The sequence below is a fragment of the Loxodonta africana genome, chromosome 3 (genome assembly GCF_030014295.1).
Source record: "Loxodonta africana isolate mLoxAfr1 chromosome 3, mLoxAfr1.hap2, whole genome shotgun sequence".
In the NCBI taxonomy this organism is placed as follows: Eukaryota; Metazoa; Chordata; class Mammalia; order Proboscidea; family Elephantidae; genus Loxodonta; species Loxodonta africana.
Window position 1 is genome coordinate 5,256,744 of NC_087344.1, and position 23,186 is coordinate 5,279,929.

Sequence of the window (23,186 nt, forward strand, 5' to 3'; positions counted from 1 at the left end):
CCGGCTGGAACCGGCCGTGCGCGCGGGCCGGAACTCGCTGAGGAGAGACTCGGTCCCCGGGCGGGCGCTCTGGGGACGTTGCGACCTCAGGTTCTGCGGGGTCTCCTGAAGGGGGAACGGGCGAGGTCACCGGGGACAGAGGAGAGGGGGACACGCCTGGGTCCACCCCATTCTCGGGTGAGCGGATGAGAGGGGCCGTTGTGCCCGGGGGTGTTCGCTCAGGACCCGGTGCCGACACCGAGCTGGCGTCCGGGCACCTGGTCAAGCTCCCCGCTCCGACCGCCCCGGCCGCGTCCCTCCCAGCGCGCAGTTTCCGTATTTCAACGAGTGTCAAACAAAACGCTACTGCTGTCGAATCGATTCCGACTTATAGCGACCCTGTAGGACAGCTAGAGCTGCCCCACAGGGTTTCCGAGGCTGTGATCTTTACGGAAGCAGACCGCCACCTCTTTCTCCCGCAGAGCGGCTGGAGGGCTTGAACTGCCGACCTTTGGTTGGCAGCCGAGCGCTTTAACCACTGCGCTACCAACCGAGCCTCAGGTTTCTCTTCGTGTAGAACGATTACTTGTGGCCTTTTTTGTTCACCTTGCAGTGGGTGGTAAGTTTCTGTTTTTTCCCTTCCATTGCTGACGGGGGTTATTCCGGGCCTCCGCTGCTGGGGAAGGGTCTCATATTGTCTCTCCCATCGCAGTTGTGTGGAAATGCACGCAGTTGCATGTCCTAAACTCAGGTGGATGAAAGGATGGATTGAAAATATTCGTAGAAATTGTTACTTTCATGTGCGGGGCACGGAGTTTGTGACTGTGTGTGATTCCGGTCGGCTTCTTGTTATTATCTGGGCGCCAGAGATGAATCCACGTGCTGTGAAACGTGACCTGTAAAGCCCAGAAGAGTTCCATACTGATCACTTGATAGGCAATTTGTTATAGTGAGGATAATGGCTACCTGACAAATGTTTTCTGAAGGTGTCAGCATTTCTCAGGTACTCAGGCATAGCAGCAACAATTGTGAGGATGGCGCAGGCCGGGACAGTGTTCCCTTATGTGCTAAATAGCATCATGGTCGTAGCATCATGGTGGGTGGAAACGACTCCAGGCCACCTAACAACAACAAAGCCATCAAGAGTGCTTTAGCAGATGCATAGAGACTGTTAAAGAAACATGTTGATAATAAGTGAATTTCACAGTTTATTCGGTCCTCCAGACATGTTTGAATTGGGCAGCACAATTGCCAGTAGACCTAGGAAGTGTTCCCAGGAACAGAGACTGGCTGGGAGTTTATACAGGAAACAAGGGACAGAGAAAAAGGCAAAACAAAGCATACTTTCTATGTTTTGAACATTGGCTGGCTTTATTATAGAGCAGGATATATGGAATGGGTAAAAATTTAAACTGATCTTTTCACAAAGGTCTTTTTCATGTCTAAGCTAAATCTTCTGAGCTCGTAGGCCAATTAAATAGGCCACCAGAAAAGTTTGTGCATACCAGTGAGATCAAAGGAGATAGGAATTTCAACCCCCGGGGGTGGGGACACCAGCCGGCTCTCTGGCTCCAGCTAGTCTGGAGGATGAAGCCCAGATTTAAGGAGACCCGAGTCTGTTAGTGGTTACCAGGGGCAGGCGGGAGCGGCGCGGGGGGGAGTCATTGGTCACCAAGGGTTCAGTTTCTGTTTATGATGCCAGAAAACAAGGCAACGGGTCGGGAGGCGGTTGTACAGTGCGACTAGTGTAGTTAATGTGAGAAGCCTTAAATTTGCAAGCGTTGTATAAAAAAAACTATATAAATATTTGCGACAAAAAACAAAGGATGCCTTAAAATTTCCCAGCCCTTCTTTATCCTTGAACACCAAACCAAAACCCGTTGCCATCGAGTTGACTCCGACTCATAGTAACCCTATAGGTCAGGGTAGAACTGCCCCGTAGGGTTTCCAGGGAGCAGCTGGTGGATTCGAACTGCCGGCCTTTTGGTTAGCAGCCAGGCTCTTAACCACAGTGCCATCAGCGCTCGCCTCGAACACAGGGTGAGAGTAACAACTCTGCCGGGTCCTTAGTGAAACGCTGGGATTAAGGGCCTTTGTCTCACTAATCTGTCACTGGTGGCAGCAGGCAGGCGTGTCTCAGGTGTGTCACCTGGGGTAGGGAGCTGAGGTCTGTGACTCCAAGCTGAATCCAACCTTGAGCCTGCAAAAGAGGTAAAGGAATGTCCAGTAAGCTCTTCTGGGGAGCCTCTCCCCAACCCCCCACCCCCGCAAGTGGCAGGTGGCCCCAGCCACTCAAAACATCCCAGAAGGAATTGTGTATGCTGAGAAGCTGGGAGCATTGCCGGGGAGAGCCACATGCCTGTGTTTGGCCCTTTGTCCTTTCTGAGGTTGTAATTGTGGTTGCCTTTGGGCTGTTTCCTGTTGGCTTGAGTTTTGTGGATGGAGCCGGGGGGAGTCCGAGTGCAGTTGGTGCAGATTGAGAAAGTCGGCGAAGGTCTCATTTGCAGGAAGACCCCTTTGGATCCGACTCCTGGAGAAAGGGCTTACACATGTGAGCATTTGTTTGGGTCAGAACCTTAAGGCGAGAGTTCCGTGCAGGTGAGAAGTAGGTCCCGTAGAAGGGAGGGTCTCCACACTGTGCACAGGGAGAGGAGGGCTGTGCAGCCCCCAGTGTGCCATCGTCTGCTGCTCAGGGATCCTTGGGACCCCAGGGCCACGTCTCAGCCAGGAGAGGCTGGTGTGGAACCTTCTGGATGGGGAGTTTCCTTGGGAACTGTGGTGATGCAGGCTGCTCCTCTCAGCTGGGCCTTCCCTTCTGTTTCCTTTCGAGAGTATTGCTGCCAGCTAGCTGCAAGCATTTAAGAATTTTATTCCTTTGCTTGGATGTCGAAAATGTTTATTTTCATGATGGAAAAGTGACTAGATTGAGTGATAAGGTCTGAGGAAGCCAAGAAAATTCTGGAAATAGTCTTTGTTTCACGCTAAGTGTAAATAACAGTAAGGTAAACACCTCTGAACTCACCACCCAGATAAACAAATAGGCCTTGGCAGGGTGGTAGTTTCTCCCTGTGTCTCCCTGATCTTATCTCTCCCCACCTCAGTGGTGACCACTGTCCTCCGTTCTATTATCTTTTATACCTTTAACCCTCTATTCTTTATCACCCAGCAGTGTTTAATTTTGCTTCTTTAGAACTTTCAGTTAAAAAAAATTATTATGACTTCACCGTTAATACGACCCTGAAGGCTTGCCTGTGGTTTCTTTGCCTTAGTCTGTCTCACACGTGCGGGCCTGAGGCTGTGGGCCACCCCGCTGCGGGGCTCGTGGGACCTGGAGCGTTTCAAGTTTCGTTTTTGCTCTTGTGGACGATGCTGTTATAGTCACTCCTGTTTTTGTCTCCAAGTGCAAACGCATCCCCAGTTTTCTACGCAGTGGAGAAAGGTTGCTGGATGTAGATTATGGTTAAGTTCAAACTCACTAGGAAATGCTGACGGAGTGTCTGTGTCCGGGATTTTTCACACTTGGAGTTGCTTATTAATTTTTGCCCATCTCATGTGGGAAATTGCTTCTCCGTGTGATTATGTACTGGCTTTTACAGATTACCATCGAGGGTGAACATTTTTCTTATGAGATGTTTCTTTTTCCCTGAAATGATATTGAGTCATTTTCTCACCTTTGTTTCACTGGTTTGTTTACTGATTTCTTTCCATACTCCGAATGTTAGTCCTTTTTCGTTTGTAGTCATTGGAAATATCTTTACACACCCTTTACACTTTTTTGGCTGTTCTTAATTTTAATACGGTTGAATTTGACCATCGCTTCCTTTGTAGCTTACTCTTTTTCTTATATAAGAACACTCTCCCCGCTCTGAAGTGATAAAAATTTGCCCGAGCTTCTTCTGCAAATGTTCTAGTTTTATCTTTTCACATTAAATCCACAGTGACTTGGTGACTTTATGTGGAGTTAATAGGAAGATTTGTTTTCCCCCGTAATAACCAACCATTTGTCCCTGTCTTCGGCGTTAAAGTGCCTGTCATTTCTTCCTCTGGCCAGCTGCATCATAGGTGCACATACCGTAAATAGGTGGGGCTGTTTGAGAACTTTCTCTTCGTTCCCATTGGCCTATTTATCCATTCCTCTCCTAATGCCACACTGTCTAGTTACTGTGGATTTAAAAGTGTGTTCGAGGAAGGCACTCCACCTTGACCTGTAGAAAATCTCAGCTTTTCTTAGACATCTGTCTTCCATTTCAGTTTTTAGAAGTAGTTTTTTCTATAAGTTCAGACAAACCAAAAACCAAGTCTGGTTGTAGATTTAATGGAATTTTACTAAAACTCTTATATCTGTTTGGCAGAGGTGACATCATGGTGACAAAGAGTATTCTTTCTGACAACATGCACTGTCCTTCCATTTATATCCTTCTACATTGTTGTCGTTCAATGATATTTTACAGTCTTTCCATTGTTATCTTTTCATCGCCCTCAAGAGGCATATTTTAGGACTTAAATTCATTGTAATAACAGTTTTAATTGGGTCTGTTGTCTTCTGAGAGGCCCCTCAAGGTAACTCAAGCAGTTTGCACTCGACTGCTAACCTAAAGGTTGGCAATTTGAGCCCACCCAGTGGTACCACACAAAAAGGACCTGGCAGTCTCCCTCCATTAAGATGATGGCCAAGAAAACCCTATGGAGCAGGTCTACTCTGTAACGTGGGGTCACCGTGAGTCAAAATCAACTTCACTACAGTAGGCTTGGTTTAGTTATTTCCTAAAAATTCACTTTTCAACCCCGAGAGTATGGCCCTCGGACATCCTTTTAGCTCAGTAAGGAATTCACTCCTGAGGTTCACCCTTCAGCTATAGATTAGAAATGCTGGTGACGTAGTGGTTAAGTGCTACAACTGCTAACCAAAAGGTCGGCAGTTCAAATCCACTAGGCGCTCCCTGGAAACTCTATGGGGGAGTTCTATGCTGTCCTATAGGGTCTCTATGAGTCGAAATCAACTTGATGGCAACGGTTTTGGTTTTTATAAACAAAAAAAGACTAAAGGGGCACACCAGCCCTGAGGCAAGGATGGGACAGGAAAGCTGGTAATAGGGAGCCCGAGGTCCAGAAGGGAGAGTTTTGACATATCTTGGGGCTGGTAACCAATGTCACAAGACAATATGTGTACTAATTATTTAATGAGAAGCTAGTTTGTTCTGTAAGCCTTCCTCTAAAGTACAATTAAAAAAAGAAAAAAAATTACTTTTCAGCTGCATTTGGCTAGAAATCAAAATGCACTGAGATTTATTTTTATATTGGGTTTGCAGCCTGGAAGTGTACTAAAAATCTGATTCTATGATTTTCTTCACGTTCTTTTTGGGTCTTACATACAGTTATTTGAGCTATGAATTAAAGTAAGGTTTTTGTTTTGTTTTTTTCTGTTCTAATTTTTTTTTTTTTTCCTCCAGCAGCTCTGAATGGGATCTCTAGTAAAATGCTGACCGGGAGTGAGGTAATGGGAACCCTTGTTTTTACCTAATTTTATTGGGAACAGCTGGCACTTTACGTTATTTGTATGTTGTGGAGGTGAACGTTGCCTCTCAGTATGCCCTTTGCTGGGCCACGCAGGCTCCCATCAGTTCCTAAATTGCAAAGTTTTGGATCCTGATGGGCGTTGCAGTGAAACAGCTTCTTTTCACCATCCGTTCCGATGATTCTCCATTTTTTTCTTACAATGTGGTACTGTGATAAATTGTAGTAAATGATTTTGTAGCATTTTATTATAAAATATAATGTATGTAGAAAGTACATAAAACAATTGTACAGTAAACTGAAACTCTCTAGAGGGAACATCTGTGGAATGACAACCAGGTCAGGTTTTGGAAGACGCCCTCACACCAGAAACCTACTTCAAATGGTTCCCAAAGGCAGGGCACCTCTGTCCACGTGTCTCTGCCTTAATTTTGACCCAAAGGGAATCTGTGGTCTGTCGGGTACAGCCTGAGCTGGTGAGCCTCACTCAGAGAGGTCAGAAAACAAATAGAATTTAGCACTCACAGGTCCCGGAGAGGAAACCGCAGCACACCTGGACACAGGCTTACGTCCAGGGAGAAGGCCGCAACAAGCTGGAAGCGTAGGAGAGGGCTTGTGTATGGCAAGCCAGGGTGAGATTAGCTGGGTTTCGTGGGCTAAAGCCTTACTGGTCAGTTTAAAGGTTGTAGGACATTAGCATGGGAAAAGGGAGACATCTTAACATGGGGAATCATACAGGACATGGCCAGGAGGGGCATGGAGTAACTACTTCCGCTGTTGAGAGACTGGATTACAAGATAGTTACCGTTTTATGGCAGAAAACTCTAAGAGGTATGGCCTGGAGGACTAGTCGGAGACCCTAACTACGGAGACTGTGAGCAGATAGGACTGGCCATGTCAGAAACTGCGTGAAAGGGCAACTAGGGGGAATAAATAGATGCGGGGCCAGGAAATCATGTAGGCTGCAGGTTGGCCTTACAACAGGTGCTGATCTCCTGAATTACAAGATGATAATTCTCTAGCTTTTCTTTACCTGTATATGCATCTCTAAATCCAAAATGTTTTCTTTTTGCCTGTTTATTTTGTATGCAAATAGCATCATGTATATTCCTCTAGGTCAGGTTGTATATGTCTTCCATGGAATGGCAGTTCACTTACTTCTGTTGCTCTGTCGTGTTCCCTCCTGAGATGGCACCATCTTCACCTGTGGATTCTACTGCGAGTACCATGGGGATGGCTTCAGAGTGTTCCTGTTATGACCAGTGCTTCTAAAAACATTGCTACTTGGGTATCTTCTGCATTTGAGTGTCTTATCTTCATCTTCTTCAGAAAATTCCCCATACCGAACTGTTCCTCACCCCAAAACTTTTTCCCTGTCTGCCCTTCTGTTTATGGTGGCTTCGGAGGATGGGATCCACCCCCCTCTCCCAGCCCCAAATGGGCTCAGATGTCAAGAGTGATGATATCACACACACCAAGAGGGTAGAAAAAACAGGTAACGGGACTTTCTGGAGAGAGCTGGTCAGGGTGGCTTGAAGGAAGCAGAGAGAGCGGATTGGGCCTTTTAGGAGTCTTCGTAGTGACTGAGGAGCCCTGGTGGTGCAGCAGTTACTCGCTTGGCTGCTAACCTTAAGGTCAGCAGTTCAAACCCATCGGTTGTTCCACGGGAGACAGATGCGTCCCTAGGCTTCCGTTAGGATTATAGCCTTGGAGCCCCATAGGCAGGTCTCTGTTCAGTGGGGTCGCTATGAGTCAGAATTGACTTGACAGCAACGGGTTTGGTTTGGTTTTGGTTTGGTGGTGGCTAGTGGGTAAGCTTCGGCTTTTTGGGGAAAGACCTTCACACTCCAGGCATCCCAGGATGAGTAGCACCTGTGGGCTTCTTACCTTGGTCACCTGATGTGGGCAGGCAAGGTAGAGGGGTAGGGATCTAAAGACTGTTAATGGTCAGATGTCACGAATGAGTCAGTCTGTTTATTACAGCTCACCCTCTGGTGTTTGATTGGTGACTGACATGTGCTAGGCCCCCTTAAACGGAATTTTAAAAGCCAAGTACTCAAGCGACAATAAAGGTGAGCATCCTTGAAAGAGCATTTGAATCCAGTCATCCCAGGCCTCGGAGAGACGAGCCTAAAACAGATGGCGGGGGGTCCAGGGCTTGTGTTCAAATATTTCGGTTATGTTTTTGACTGTTTTCATTTGTTGTCTCATTGTTGAGTTATTTGTGTCACCCTGACAGTGTTGTCTACCCACATGTCACAAGAAGCCCTTTTAAGGGAACAAATCCCTCTCTGGCTGGCCAAAAAACAGCCCAAAGCTGAGTGGTCATCAGTTCCCATGGCTGCCGGGGAGAACGAGCCTCCCTGAAGAGCATCTAAACCTTGGCTGTCTGCTACATGGGTTTAGAGTATTTTGGACGTTTGCTGATTGGATGACATCATGTGTCCCCAGGGTAATGGCCAAGACTCCTATGATCTGAGAAGTGTGAATGTAATTGGCAGGAAAATAGCACATTTGTATCAAGAGGGACCAGAGAAGGTTTGGGGGGTGTGCCCAAAGTGAAATACTAACACCCAGAGTATAGGTGATGTTAGTAGGAAGGCCTGGAGTTGGGGTATAAGAGTAGTGGGCTATTGCGCACTCTTACAATAAGCCAAATAACTGCAGGAATGTCCATTTTGAAAGAAATGCCTGGTACGGGAAGGGTTTCACTCACTAAGTACCTGTAATCCAGCTGTCTAGTACCAAGTAACGATCCCTAAAGACTGGGAGCTGAGTCTAACTAAAGCTGCCGACAAGAGGGAGACCCCGTAGATGGCTATGGCATTCCGTATCATCAGCAGGGTTTGTTCAGTAAGCCGTTACGGCATCTATGAGGCCTCTGGCCTGAAGTTGGCAAGTGTGTATTGGTTTCCTGTAGCTAGTAGCATTCTGCTGTCTGCCTCTGTGGTCTGATCTTCTGCTTTGCTCTTACAAGGCCATTTATAAATTGCTTTTAGAACCCACCTAGATAATCCAGGACATTCTTCCCACATCATGATCCTTAACTTAATCACAGGTAACATTTACAGGTCCTAGGGGGTAGGACCTGATATCTTTGGGGACCATCATATCTAGAAACTATTTCCTAACCCAAGGTCATGAGATAGCCTTCTACATTTTCTTCTACGAGCTTTGTAACTTTAGCTCTTAAAGTTAAGCCTGTGATCCACTTTGAGTTAATATTTGTATATGGTATGAGATAAAGGACCATACACAAATATTACACGTGGAAATCCATTTGTCCCGTTGAATTTTTAAATGTTGATCTTGATTGCTGCAACTTGGGTGAAGTCGTTTATTATTACAGTATTTTTCAGTGGATTCCGTATATTTTCTATGTAAAAGATCGTTTGTGAATAGAGTTTTACTTCTCTCTTTCTAATGAGGATGCTTTTTATTTTATCTTTTTCTTACCTATTTGTCCTGACTAGAGTCTTCAGTACGATATTGACTAGAAATTGTGAGATCGAGGATGGACATCCACATCTTGTTCCTGACCTCGGAGGAAGGAGTTCGGTCTTGCACTATTTTTTCCTGGGGTTGGGTAGCTGTAGGTTTTTACGTGGATCCCCTTTTCGGGTTGAGGAAATCCCTTTCTATTCCGACTTTGTAGACCGCTGTGAGAGGGCTTTGGATTTTCTGTTAGGTGAGTTTGCCGTTGTTTAAATGATTGTATTGTTTTTGTTCTTCATTATATGAATATGCATTATGTTAACTGATTTTTAGATGTGAAACCAGCCTTATATTGCTGGTATAAATCATACTTGGTCATGATGTATAATTCTTTTTACGTTTCCTGAATTTCGCGTGCTAGCACTGAATTATTGAGGACTTTTATATCTGTATTCATAAGGAATAGCAGTTTCTAGTTTGCTTTTCTTGTGTTCTGTTCGTTTGGTTTTGGTATCGGGATAATACTGGCCTCATAGAATGAGTTTGGAAGTATTCCTTACTTTTCTATTTTCTGAAAGATTTTGTGAAGGATTGGTGTTAATGCTTCTTTAAATGGATGTAGCATTCACCACCAGGGAAACCATTGACCTGAGTTTTCCTCGTAGGAATCTTCGTAACTGCTAATTCAGTTCTGTATCTGTTTTACGTCTATCAGATATTCCATTTCTTCTTGAGTCAGTTTAGTAATTATGTCTAAGAATTTGCACATTTCATCTGACTTACCTAATTTGTTGGCATACATTTATTCAGAGTGTTCTCTTATGATCCCTTTATTTCTGTAACGTTTGTAGTGATGTGTCCCCTCTTTCCTTCTTGATTTTAGAAAATTGCATTTTCTCCCCTTTTTTTTAATCAATCTAGCTAAAGGTGGTCACATTTTTCTAATCTGTTAGAATAGTTTTTTTTATTTCCTCTTTTCTATTATTTCATTTATTTCCACAATAATCTGTATTATTTCCTTCCTTCTGCTTGCTTTGATTCAAGTTTGATCTTTTTCTAGCTCTTTAAGGTATCAAGATGGGTTATTGGTTTGAGATGGTTTTCGTTTTCAGTATAGGCACTTGGCAGTTATAAATGTATCTTTCACAACTGCTTTAGATGCAGCCCAGAAGTTTTATATTTTTGTTTTCATTCCTCTCGGAGGATTTTCTAATTCTCTTTGTGCTTTCTTCTTTGACCCATTGATTATTTAGGAGTGTGTTGTTAAATTTTCACATAATTGTGGATTTCTTTTTTTGTGTGTGACTAAGTGAATTCACAAATAATGGAATCTTGGGATATTGACTCTTTTAGCCTCAACACTAAAGTTTTGGTACTTATATAGCTGAACAATGACACTGCTGTGTACAGGATTTACCTACATACACTCGATTTTTTCCTTTGCTTTAAACTTCGTTTATAAATGTATAAATTTCCAATTGATAGTTATTTTCTCTTAGGGACACTGATACATGAAAAATCAGTATTCTACATATTTAGGCTGAGCTTAATGACACAGTTTAGGGCTTGTGCTAATAATTTCTAAGGTGTGATTGGAAAAAATGAGCATTCTGGACTTGTCGAGGATCTCTGTATACTTGATAGTTGAAGCCTGTTATTAGTCCTATGTCATGGATTGAATTGTGTCTGCCAAAAAATATGTGTCAGCTTGGTTAGGCCATGACTCCCAGTACGGTGTGATTGTCCACCATTTTGTCATTCGATGAGATTTTCCTGTGCATTGTAAATTCTATCACTGTGATGTTAATGAGATGGATCAGCGGCAGTTACTTTGATGAGATCCACACGATTAGCTCCTGTCTTAAGCCAATCTCCTTTGAGATATAAAAGAGAGAAGCAACCGGAGAGATATGGGGACCTCATACCACCAAGAAAGCAGTGCAGGGGAGCAGAGCGCATCATTTAGACCTGGGGTCCCTGCACAGAGAAGCTCCTGTTCTGGGGGAGGATTGGTGAGAAGGCCGACAGAGGGAAAGCCTTCCCCTGGAGCCGATGCCCTGCGTTTGCACTCTAGCCTACTTTACTGTGAGGAAACAAACTTCTCGTTGTTAAAGCCGTCCGCTTGTGGTATTCCTGTTACAGTGGCACTAGATAACTAAGACAGAATTTGGTACTGAGAGTGGGGTGCTGCTCTAACAGGTACCTGAAATGTAGATTGGTTTTGAAAGTGTGAATGGACAGAGGTCTCAGAAGGAAGTGAGGAGAACTGTTAACCCCGGAGATGAAGCGGAGGATTGTCAGCAGCAGAACCAGGAGGCCACACACCAGACTGCGCTGGAGCCGACCCGTGCAGGACAGAGCTGAGTGCCTCTGCGGAGGAGGCTTCCTGGTGCAGCGGGGTGCCTCTGGGCACTTATCAGTGGAGCTAGGCTTGCCAACCCACGGAGCAAGAGAGCTGAGTGTCTCCCAGCCAAAGTTTGCTGGCAGAGTGGGGTGCCTCCAGGTACTTATCAGTGGAGCTGCAGAGCTTTGGAACACTTGCCCCAGCAGGGCAAATGCGGGCATGAGGCCCAAGGAGCCAAGAAGCCAAGAAACCAGGAAGCAGAAGCTGAAGATACAAGGAACACAGGAACCTGAGCTGCCTCAGTCTCGAAAGGTATGGCCACAACCACTGGGGTTTCAAAGGGTGGAGACATGGCCTCTAGTGTTTCTAAGGGTGGAGTTGCCACTCAGATGGACTAGGAGAATGGTGCACCTAAAGCCGAGGGAGCAGAGTTGCTGTCCCAGTGGGCCTGGAAGACAGAGCCGAAGCCCAGGGCTGAGGGGCCTCCACTCAGGATCTGGAGAGTGTGGCCAATACCTGTAGTCTGGAGGGCAGGGCCATTGTGTGAACGGTCTCAGAGAACAGAAGATTATTTTCAAAGCCTTGAGGGCTAATGAAATGTGTTCTGCTGACTTGCCCAGTGCCTGTCATTCCTTCTTTCCCTCCAGATTCTCCCGTTTGTGACAGAAATGTCTAACTTGTACCTGTTCTTCCACTCTACTTTGGAAGCAGGTAACTTGCATCCTATGTATCACAGATAAAGAGGGATTTTTTGGATTTTGGACTTGGACGTATTTAAGACTTTTGCTCTGGTATGATGGGGTGAATATGTTTTACGTGTGGCAAGGACATGAATTTGGGGGGCCAAAGAGCAGAATGTCATGGATTGAAATGTGTCCCCCCAAAATATGTGTCAACTTGCTTAGGCCATGATTCCCGGTATTGTGTGATTGTCCATTATTTTGTCATATGAGGAGATTGTCTACATGTTGTAAATCCTGTCACTATGAGATAATGAAATGCATTAGCGGCAGTTACTTGATGAGATCTACAAGATTAGATAGTGTCTTAAGTCAATCTCTTTTGAGATATAAAAGAGAGAAACAAGCAGAGAGATACGGGGACCTCCTACCACCAAGAAAGCAGTGCTGGGAGCAGAGCGCGTCCTGGACCCCGGGTCACTGTGCAGGGAAGCTCCTAGTCTGGGGGACAAGTGGTGAGAAGGCCGACAGAGAGAAAGCCTTTCCTTGGAGCCGATGCCCTGAATTTGAACTTTTAGCCTACTTTACTGTGAGGAAATAAACTTCTCTTTGTTAAAGCCGTCCGCTTGTGGTATTCCTGTTACGGCAGCACTAGATAACTAAGACACGATTTAAATATGTTACATGTCAGAGTTTCGTTTTGTCTGACAATCTGTTAATAATGGAGAGATTGTTTTGGACTCTCCTATTGGGAAGGCAGATTGTTTTTCTCTCCGTGGCTCCGCTAGGCTGTCCACCACATACGTAGTGAGGCTTTGTTACTTACATGGGGATGATTTGGGGATCGTCATATTTTCCTGTGTGTATACAAACTGCTGTCGTAATGTCATGACTGTCTCTATCTCTAGAAACTCTTGGTTTTAAAAAGTTGGGAATGCGATACACTTCATGTAAATTCCTATTCTGTAATTTGAATTTGCCTTTTACCTGGAATACTTTCTTGGCCTTCAGTCTTGTCCTTTATGTTTTTGGCAACATTCATAGCTATTTCATTTTTAGTCGAGTATGATCACATTTTTAGACTGGGAAGGTTAGTTCAGTTATATTACTATTAATATTGATATATTTTGAGTTTTTTCTGCGTTTTTCCTTTGAGTCTTATATTTGTGTTAGTTTTTTTTAGATTCCATGTTCTCTTGCTGTCTTTAGGAATGACTGAGGGTACTGTATCCTTGTTTCTCCTTTCCTTTTTTCTCGTACTTAACTCCAGGTTACATCCTCATTGCCACTTCTTCAGTCTCCTCTCCTAGAAAGGCTAATATGCGTACCTACCTAAACAACGTCATTTTTCAAAAAGTACAGATATACGTTAGTTTAGTACCACACAGGCAACTATAATATATTCTTTTGAATTTCAAATAAGATTCAATTGAACTGGTAGATAAATTTAAGGTGAACTAACTTCTTCACGAGGTTCAGATTGTTACATAGGTTTCCTTCAATTTCTTCTGTCGTCTTCAGTGAAGCTTTAAAATATTACTTACATGGTAACAGGCACATGACTGAATGGACTGCCTTGGCACCACGTGTTATTGAATGTGAAATGCAGCGTTATTTTATACACAAAATGAGTTAGAAAGAGGAATTCTCAACAGTCTGTGACACAATGCTACAGTGTAAGGTGAAGCCCAGTTTACAGAGGCGTTAAGGTAGAAACTTACACATCCTCCCACTGATAAAATACAGTAGGAGACCTGTTTAACCGTCATGGACTTTTCAGGCTTGTTTTTTCCTGTCTTCTGTTTTTATATTTTTTAATCCCTTTTCATTTGGAGGGGGGGGTCATATTTTAATCTTTATACCTTTCCCTGTTGCCTAACTCTAGTGAAGTAGCAGTCCCTTCTTTGTAGCTGATATACCAAACCACCAAACCCATTGCCATCAAGTTGATTCCAACTCATAGCGACCCTATAAGGCAGAGTAAAACTGCCCCGTCCGGTTTCTAGGCTCTTTACAGGAGCAGATCACCAAGTCTTCCTACTGTGGAGCTGCTGGGTAGGTTCGAACTACCAGACCTTTAGTTAGCAGCCGACCTCTTAACCGTTCATTACACCACCAAGGCTTCTTAAAGAAATTGATTGGGAATTTTTTTTCTCACTCGAAATCATCTTTGGTTCTATTGTGATCAGGCCCTTCAGTGACTCTCTTTGTGGTGCCACTTTCCTCTAATTCAGGCACTCAGATATTGATTTGAGGGGCCCTGCTGGCCTGGCGAATGCTACAGGAACCAGGTGTTCCTCATACCTGACAGGTGTTTCCGGGCCCCAGGGCCCTGGCGTCCGCTCTGCCTCTGTGTCTGCATCCTCCTGGAAGGAGGCACTGAAGTCACCAATGTAACCTAAGTGTTCACAATACCCAAACATTCTAGTTCTTTATATCTGATAAAACAATACCTGAGCAAACCAAGTATCTATTTCCAGTGTTACCTGAATGATGATTTTATTTGTTGGTCTTTACTTTATCTCAGAATCTGCACTATCTCAGGACAAATAATACTTTTAATGATGTGAGCATATATGTATATCAGTTGTTGCCATCTCAGTTCATATTTTCAGAGCACTTAACCATCCCCGAGTATATTGTATTTTATTGCCTTAATGATTGTCATCTCTCACAAGAATGTCAGTTCCCTGTGGTTCAGAAATCCTGTGACTTGAGTCTCGTACCCCAGGCCGGCAGCCTCCCCCGTCCTCCTGCACACACTGGGGAGATGGCGCCTTGCTGAAACAATAAGTGGGCTCTTTTAGGACTCGGTGGTCTTTGAGGATTTGGCTGTGAACTTCACCCAGGAAGAGTGGGCTTTGCTGCATCCTTCTCAGAGGGACCTCTACAACGATGTGATGGTGGAAACCTTCCGGAACTTGGCCTCAGTAGGTGAGGATGGTTTCATTACTTCACTCAGTCTTTTAGGGAACAGATGTATCTTCACACTGTCCTTTTTTCATTTGGGCTGAAGAGCAGGACTTTGTTGAAGAAAGAACAGGCACAGTCCCAGCCTTCATGGAACTTGAGACACAATAGCTTTTGCATGAAAACAGAAATTTATGTATTAAACTGACTTTGCATTTCTCTTGGTCAAAAATCTCAAGACTCCATAAATTTCTAAGTGTGGGCTGTCTCCAGGGTCACTATGGAGCACAGAAAGAAGATTTATGGTTTTTACCCCTGTGAGAGTTACCCTCTTTTTGGGGAGTATTTCTTAGTAGGTAGAGTCCCTGGATGGTGCAAAAGGTGAATGCAGTCAGCTACTGATGGAAAGATAGGAGGTTCATATCTACCCAGAGGAACTCGGAAGAAAGGCCTGCTGACTTAATTCAAAAACTCAGCCACTAAAAACCCTGTGGAGCACAGTTATACTCTGATACACATGGGGTCACCATGAGTCAGGTCAACTCTGTAGCAACTGATTTCTTACTTAGAAAGGCTGCTTTTTGACCATTTTCCTGATTGATTGTGAAAGTCCCCAGGGTCTTCCTTTGTTTGTATGTCCATTCTTCCTTATAAAATTTGTTTCCTTTTCTGCATCAGCATATAAAAAGAAATCTTCGTATAGTCTGTTTTCTTTCCTTTATTGACTATGTTGTTGTTGTTGTTAGGTGCCCTCGAGTTGGTTCCGACTCATAGCAACCCTATGCACAACAGAACGAAACACTGCCCGGTCCTGAGCCATCCTTCCAGTCGTTGTTATGCTTGAGCTCATTGCTGCAGCAAGTGTGTCAGTCCACCTCATTGAGGGTCTTCCTCTTTCCGCTGACCCTATACTCTCCAAGCATGAAGTCCTTGTCCAGGGACTGATCCCTCCTGACAACATGTCCAAACTATGTAAGACGCAGTCTCGCCATCCATGCTTCTAAGGAGCATTCTGGTTGTACTTCTTCTAAGACAGATTTGTTCGTTCAGTGGCAGTCCATGGTATAGTCAATATTCTTCGCCAATACCACAATTCAAAGGCGTCAGTTCTTCTTCAGTCTTCCTTATTCATTGTCCAGCTTTCACATGCATATGATGCAATTGAAAATACCATGGCTTGGGTCAGGCGCACCTTAGTCTTCAAGGTGACATCTTTGCTCTTCAACACTTTACAGAGGTCCTTTGCAGCAGATTTACCCAATGCAATGCATCTTTCGATTTCCTGACTGCTGCTTCCATGGCTGTTGATTGTGGATCCAAGTAAAATGAAATCCTTGACAACTTCAATCTTTTCTCCGTTTATCATGATGTTGCTCATTGGTCCAGTTGTGAGGATTTTTGTTTTCTTTATGTTGAAGTGCAATCCACACTGAAGGCTGTGTTCTTTGATTATACTTACCCCCTAAAATCTGTTTTATCAATTTTTGCAGATAGTTGTACTCAAGTTAAAACTACTGGATCAAGTCCTCAGCAGGATATTTTTGGGAATGAAATAACCACTGAAGAAAAAATAAGTTCAGTAAGAAATGATTCCTGGTACAATTTGGTAAAAAAAGGGAAACTTGATAACATGGAAGATCAGCACCAAATCCAGGAGAGGCATTCGAGGTAAGTGACACTCACACAAGTGAAAAGAGCATCACAGCAGAGTGTTAGACTGTCTTGAAAATAAATAAAAAGTAGAAACGTAGCTAAACAAATCTGTACTGAGAGAATTTTCACAAGATGATATTTTTATAAATATGTGATAGATATTGAGTGACTAAAACATAATTCAGTTGTAAACAATCATCAGCAAACCCTACAGTGAGAAAGAGATTGAAAGCAATGGCTTTATTCAAACTCTCAGCCAAGTGTTCAGGTTGTTCTACTTTGAAACAATGCAGGCAGTGCAGAAAACATACCCATTTACTGAGAAAGGCAAATATGTGATCATACTAATTATTCACTTGCCTCTGATCTTTAGGGAACGTGTGAGCGGTCACAAAGGACAGAAAATTCCTGCATGTGAAGTATGTGGGAAAACCTTTATGCATTCCTCCTCCCTTAAGCTACATTTAAGACGTCACAGTGGAGAAAAACCCTATGAGTGTAAGGAATGTGGGAAAGCCTTCAGTTGTCCCACATACTTTCGAGAACACGTGAGAATGCACACTGGAGAGAAACCTTATGAATGTAAATATTGTTGGAGAGCCTTCAGTTTTTACTCATCCCTTCAAGAACATGAGAGAACGCACACTGGAGAGAAACCCTATAAATGTAAGCAGTGTGGGAAAGCCTTCACTTGTTACTCCTCCCTTCATGGACATGAGAAAACACACAATGAACAGAAAAATTATGAATGTAAACAGTGTGGCAAAGGTTTCAGTTGTCCCAAATACTTTAGAATACACGTGAAAATGCACAGTGGAGAGAAACCCAATGAATGTAAGCAGTGTGGCAAAGTCTTCATTTGTCCCAAATACTTTCGAAAACATGTGAAAATGCACAGTGGAGAGAAACCCTATGAATGTAAGGAATGTGGGAAAGCCTTCATGGTTCTCTCATACCTTGAAAGCCATGTAAGAACCCACACTGGTGAGAAACCCTTTGAATGTAAACAATGTGGGAAAGCCTTCAATTGGCCCACCTCCTTACAAGCACATATGAGAACACACTCAGATGAGAAACCCTATGAATGTAACCAATGTGGGAAAGCTTACAAGTGTTCTAAATACTTTCAAATACATGTGAGAATGCACAGTGGAGAGACACCCTATGTATGTAAGGAATGTGGAAAAGCCTACAGTTTTCCCTCATCCCTTCGAGAACATATGAGAACCCACTCTAGCAAGAAAACTTATGAATGTAAGCAGTGTGGCAAAACATTTAGTTGTTCCAAATCCTTTCGAATACATAAGAAAATGCACAGTGCAGAGAAACCCTATGTATGTCAGGAATGTGGAAAAGCCTACAGTTTTCCCTCATCCCTTAGAGAGCATACGAAAACACACACTGGAGAGAAGCTCTTTGATATTAAAAAGAGACCCTATGAATGTAAACAGTGTGGGAAAGCCTTCATGTTTCCCTCATGCTTTCAAAGACATGAGAGAACACACAGTAAAGAGAAACCTTATGAATGTATGCACTGTGGGAAAGCCTACAAATGCCTCGAATCCCTTCAAGGACACCTGAGGAAACACACTGGAGAGCAACCCTAAGAATACAAAGAATGTAGGCAGGCCTTCATTCACCCTTAAAGCCTTGTTGTACACGCAAGAAAACACATGGGATAAAAGCCTATGAGAATAAACAATGGGAAAAGCTTCAGGTATAGCAGTCCCTTTATTGCGTACACATAAACTCAGAACAGGAAAGAAATCTCTTAATTGTTATGATATTGCCTTTGTTTGTGCCTCAACCTTCATATGGATCTCTTGTGTATTGATTTCTACCTTATGTTTCTAATATAAGCATCTATGATAATATCCCTCTATGTCCTTGGGTGGCACAAATGGTTAAGTGCTAGACTAGTAACAGATAGGTTGGCAGTCCCCAATCCACTCAGAGGTGCCTCGGAAGAGAGTCCTGGTAATCTGTTTCCAAAAAACCAGCCATCGAAAACTCAATGAAGCCGGGTTCTATTCTGAAACATGGAGCACCATGAGTTGGAATCGACTCAAGAGCAACTGGTTTGGTTTTTATGTACTCTTTCAGCTGTGCCACATATATCTTGTTATATGAAACTTTAAATAATTGTACAGTTACATAAAACTTGTCTCATTTTCATTATGGTGTCTATTAAACTCAGATTTTCTTTTTTAAATGGGTAACATTGGTGTAATTTTATATAAAAAGTTTTTTATTCCTATTTTGCATTATGTTTCTGACATGTAGGTATGATGCTCTGAGACATAGGGATTGTTTACATTATTTTCTGGTCCACTATTGCAAATACTGGAATTGGCTAACTCTGTATCGACCTTCCCCTTCATTCTTTATTATTAAAACATGTATCTTCACACATGTTGCTAATCAATACCACATCCTGTGTTCCTAGCAGGAATTAGTAATTGTGTCAACATTTTGAAAGAGGACAGCCTGGTCTGACTTTTGTTCCTATTTTGAGCTTTGCTCATTGTCGCTGACCATGGTTGAAGATATCACATGGTGCACTGAGTTAAGAAGAGAGGCCTTATAACGTGAAGATGAAGCTAGGGTACAGGTGGTTCTACTGAATTGCTCTGTCGACATGGATAAAGGTGAGAACGACATATCCCAGAGTCTCTTTTGTTTGTGGTTCTGGGTTAAAGTTCACAAGAAGAGGAAGGTACATGAGTGAGTGTTAAAGGCAGAAGCAAAGAAGCCATTCCTCTCCATTCTGCTGAGCCACCGGGAGAGAGAGATACCTAGGAACCTAGTAGCCTGGGTTACAGCACACCTTTGACATTGATCTGGCTTTGTCACTCAAGAACAGTTACAACCACACGTGTTGACTTCAGTTCCTCCTAGGCAGCAGCTTCCACAGGCTTTTCCAGAAGCTGCCCTGTCGGGGACCTTTTGTACTCGGGCACACACAGCTTCATCCTCTGACCCCCTTTATCTCCAGCTCTGTCATTGTACCTGATTTCCGTTGTAAGTACCTTGTTGACACAGTAGTTCTTTTTCCTGACGCCACCCTCAAATTTAACGCTGCAGCCAGAAGGGCAGGAAATGTCGTTCCCTGATGGGTTTCTTCAGAGACTGCCCAGACCACGAAGTTACGTTTTCTGACATGTCCATGACTGAAATACAGGCTTGGAATATGTGTGGCAGATGGTGAGGGTTTTCTGTTACAGCTGAATGCTATCTTTGAGTCATAAACCCACCATATTTGACTGATTTTTATGTGATTACCTGGTGTTTGTTTCATTTTTTTATACAGGATTTAAAACAATTAGCATTTTTGTCAGATCTGTAAATGTTTCTTCAAAAACTCATGCATAGGTTTTATAATATGTTGTGTACTTAGAAATGTCGTTATGTTTTATGTTTCATTAACTGTTTCCTTGACTGAGACAAAATGTTAAGATACCCCATTCTGATGATTGTTAATTCATCCTTGTATCTATTTTTCTTTATACCTTCTAAGGTTATAGTACTAAATATATACATCTACCTTTTGACTTTTCTTTCTGGTGCATTTTTCTTCAATTCCTATAGCTACCCTCTTATATAATGATTTTTATTCATTCTTAATAGTGAAAACCTAATTATTGTTCATGTCAACACCCTCCAGTGAAAGAAAACCAGGAGTACACCTCCTAAGGTCACACAGCGCTGAGAATTCTGACCCATTGCAAAGACAGAAAGCACATACCATGAAGGGACCCTGGGGGTCTCAATATGAGGGTGTTTTAAGAACAGGGAGCGAGTTTGACCAGCTTGGGAAAGGTACAGTGAAGCCGGGCTTGGTATTAGATTGGAAGCAATGAGGGAGGGAGGGTCATTTTATGACGGGGAATCTAAATATGTTTCTGCGCTGTTGGAAAGACAGACTGAAGCTAAAGCTGTTACTGGAAAGAAGCCTGTCCCCCCTGTTCCCCAGGATAGAAGTTGGTGGGCCTTTTTGTGCTTTGGATGATGTCCTTGTTTCTCTCCCTGCTCAGAGATCATCATGGAGTGGCTTTGCTTTTGTCCTCACCCATCGTGGTCACAGAGTAGCCCTGTCTCATCCTGGTGTTTTGTGAAGCCGTTTGTGTTCAACACAGTAACACCTTGTCCCTCTGAATGCCTGGCCAGCTCCTAACAATGCCACGGCAAGTTGTATCATGACAGGTCCCATGTGTCACGGCCGTTTTCCTGTTTCACAGTCTCCCCCTCATAGAGGAGGACAGATAATGTCATCCAGCAGGATATAAACCTGTGATATCTTCATTACCACATTGTGTTGGTCAGCAGGCTGTCCACTGTCGCTGTCTGTAATTGGATTAAAATTAGTCTCTCCTTGTCCCCTGTGTTTCCAGATGAGTTATTGAATGCTCTAATGTGACCATAAGGAGGCCTGGTGGTACAACGGTTAAGCACTCGGCTGCTGACTGAAAGGGTGGTGGTTTGAACACAACCAGCGGCTCACAGGAGAAAGACCGGGTGGTCTGCTTCCGTAAAGACTGCAGCCTAGGAAACCCTGTGGGCAGTGCTGCTCTGTCACCTGGGGTCAATAGGAATTGAAATTGACGCGACAGCACCTAACAACGACAACAGTGAGACAGTGGCTTTGCAGTAGCATTTTGTCCTCAGGATAGGGAAATGTTGCCAACTGGAAACAGGCAATTACCAGACAGAAAGATGCTCATGAGTCCTCGTCATATTCCTTGAACATGCGGATCTCACTTCGCAAGCGCAGGCGAGGTGGACACGTCCCAAAGCCCATCAGGCACTTCCTAGAGATCCAGGTGTTTTTAATCCTTCAGCCTCCTCAGGGACTGACCTATTTGGCTTGCCAAAGCATAGATTTACCCTTGTTCAAACCAAAAAAGCCAAACCCCTTGCCACTGAGTCAATTCTGACTTATAGTGACCCTATAGGATGGAGTAGAACTGCCCCGTGGGATTTCCAAGGAGTGGCTGGTGGATTCGAACTGCCGGCCTTTTTGGTTAGCAGCCGAAGTGTTAATTATTGCACCACCAAGTTTCAGTCAAAGGTGTTGGGCTTCCTGGCAGACCCTATGCCACCCTGCTAACATCAGGGACAGGTGTTGTTCTGCTCCCTTCCTCATGAGCTTCTGACCCAGGTCTTCATCCACAACCTGTCAGAGACTGAGGATCTAGGCTTCTTGCTGATGTACGTGGACAACCAGCAATGTCATTAGTACTAGATATCATCACCGTCATCATGAGTATTCAGAACAAATGCTTCTCAGTTGATTTCTTTTTACCAGAAGAACATTGCCTATTTATGGGAGATAAATTCACAAATGCTAAAAAAGAGGATCATTAAATACCTTCAAGCAATCGCAACGTGTGGAGAAAAGTGTTTCTTTTTAGCAGACTGTCTAGAAATGGCATGTGGGATAAGGATTCTTTTCTATTTTTAGTCACTTCATGTAAAAATTTAACCCATCATTGAACTCTACTGAGTTTTGGTCCAGAGTCTGGGAGCGATAACTCCCCGATATCACCTACCCTTTACCGACTGCCTAGAAGATGCCTAGACTATGCGCTCCCTGTGCTCCAGGCTGAGGAGGCAGAGGTGGGGTGGGTGTCACTGATCCCTGTGGCTGAGAGGAAGCAACCTAAAGGGTGAGACCTGGACCCTGCATTCTGATGGGCTTCAAGACCAACCTGTTCCAATGACCCACCTGTGTCCCTAAGGACATCCCTTCCCACAAACATTTATTTAAGACATATTTAGTGGGCCCAGGCCAGTTACAGATGTAACTGAATAATAGTAGCCATGATCTCTATACTTCAGAGGCTTTTAGGTTTTGGGAAGAGTAAAGTAGGGAAAAGCACCCATAGAATGTATGTAGTGTGGAGAGATCTTTGAAATGGGAGCAAGGAGACTTTCCTCCTTGAAAGATGGCATCTCGATCTAGGAGGGAGCCTTGTTGCTGGTGGTGGCCGTGTTTCCCTGGCCTTGAGGTCAGACATACTTGTCTGAATCCTAGCAGGACTGCAAATGAGCTCAGTGTCCTTAGCCAACACTCTTCTCATCCCGGTGCCTCAGTTTAATTTCATCCTCAGAGTAATTCCTTATTCATCAATTTAATTTTAGAATTTTAAAAGAAATTCTAGTATTGGAGATTTTAAAATCTGAAAAGAAGCTGTTGGCAATGTTTCGATACTGTCGGTAACATGATACATCCTAATTCCAGAGACATTAAAAACCAAAGCCACTGCCCTCAAGTCAATTTTGACTCATAGCGATTCCATAGTACAGTAGAACTGCCCTATAGGGTTTCCAAAGAGCGCCTGGGGGATTCGAACTGCCGACCTCTATGCTTAGCAGCCTTACCTCTTAACCACTATGCCACCAGGGTTTCCCCAGAGACATTATGTCACGAGAAGTCCCGCATTTTAGAGTCCGAAAAAGATTAAGCCCTCTACCAAAAAAAACACCCCGTTGGCCGTCAAGTTGATTCCGACTCAGCGACTCTGTAAGACAGAGTAGAACTGCCCCATAAAGTTTCTAAGGAGCGCCTGGTAGATTCAGACTGCTGACCTTTTGGATAGCAGCCTTAGCTCTTAACCATTACGCCACGAGGGTTTCCCCAAGCAGGAGTTAAGTTAATTCCTCAAATGATA

General features: G+C 43.8%; 1 protein-coding gene across 6 annotated transcripts; it reads left to right on the top strand.

The window, feature by feature from the left end:
- On the top strand, positions 1-22,506 carry LOC100673910 (zinc finger protein 709-like). 6 transcript variants are annotated; one of them, XM_064280234.1, is made up of 6 exons: positions 5,430-5,473; positions 6,610-6,988; positions 7,477-7,945; positions 14,760-14,886; positions 16,353-16,530; positions 16,889-22,506. In XM_064280234.1, the coding sequence occupies exons 3-6, from the start codon at positions 7,925-7,927 to the stop codon at positions 18,120-18,122; spliced, it is 1,560 nt and encodes a 519-aa protein (XP_064136304.1). In that variant the 5' UTR covers positions 5,430-5,473; positions 6,610-6,988; positions 7,477-7,924; the 3' UTR covers positions 18,123-22,506. The 6 variants fall into 6 exon arrangements, with proteins under 6 accessions (XP_064136305.1, XP_064136306.1, XP_064136304.1 ...); XM_064280235.1 differs by lacking the exons at positions 6,610-6,988; positions 7,477-7,945 and adding an exon at positions 1-598 and having other exon boundaries at positions 16,889-22,505; XM_064280236.1 differs by lacking the exons at positions 6,610-6,988; positions 7,477-7,945 and adding an exon at positions 1-598 and having other exon boundaries at positions 5,433-5,473; positions 16,889-22,505.
- The last annotated feature ends 680 nt before the right edge of the window (positions 22,507-23,186 follow it).

Coding starts and splice junctions, on each gene's coding strand:
- LOC100673910 (XM_064280233.1), top strand. CDS start 6,749: ATGACCAGTGCTTCTAAAAACATTGCTACTTGG. Junction 14,887..16,352: donor CCGGAACTTGGCCTCAGTAG/GTGAGGATGGTT, acceptor CAATTTTTGCAG/ATAGTTGTACTCAAGTTAAA. Junction 16,531..16,888: donor ATCCAGGAGAGGCATTCGAG/GTAAGTGACACT, acceptor TCTGATCTTTAG/GGAACGTGTGAGCGGTCACA.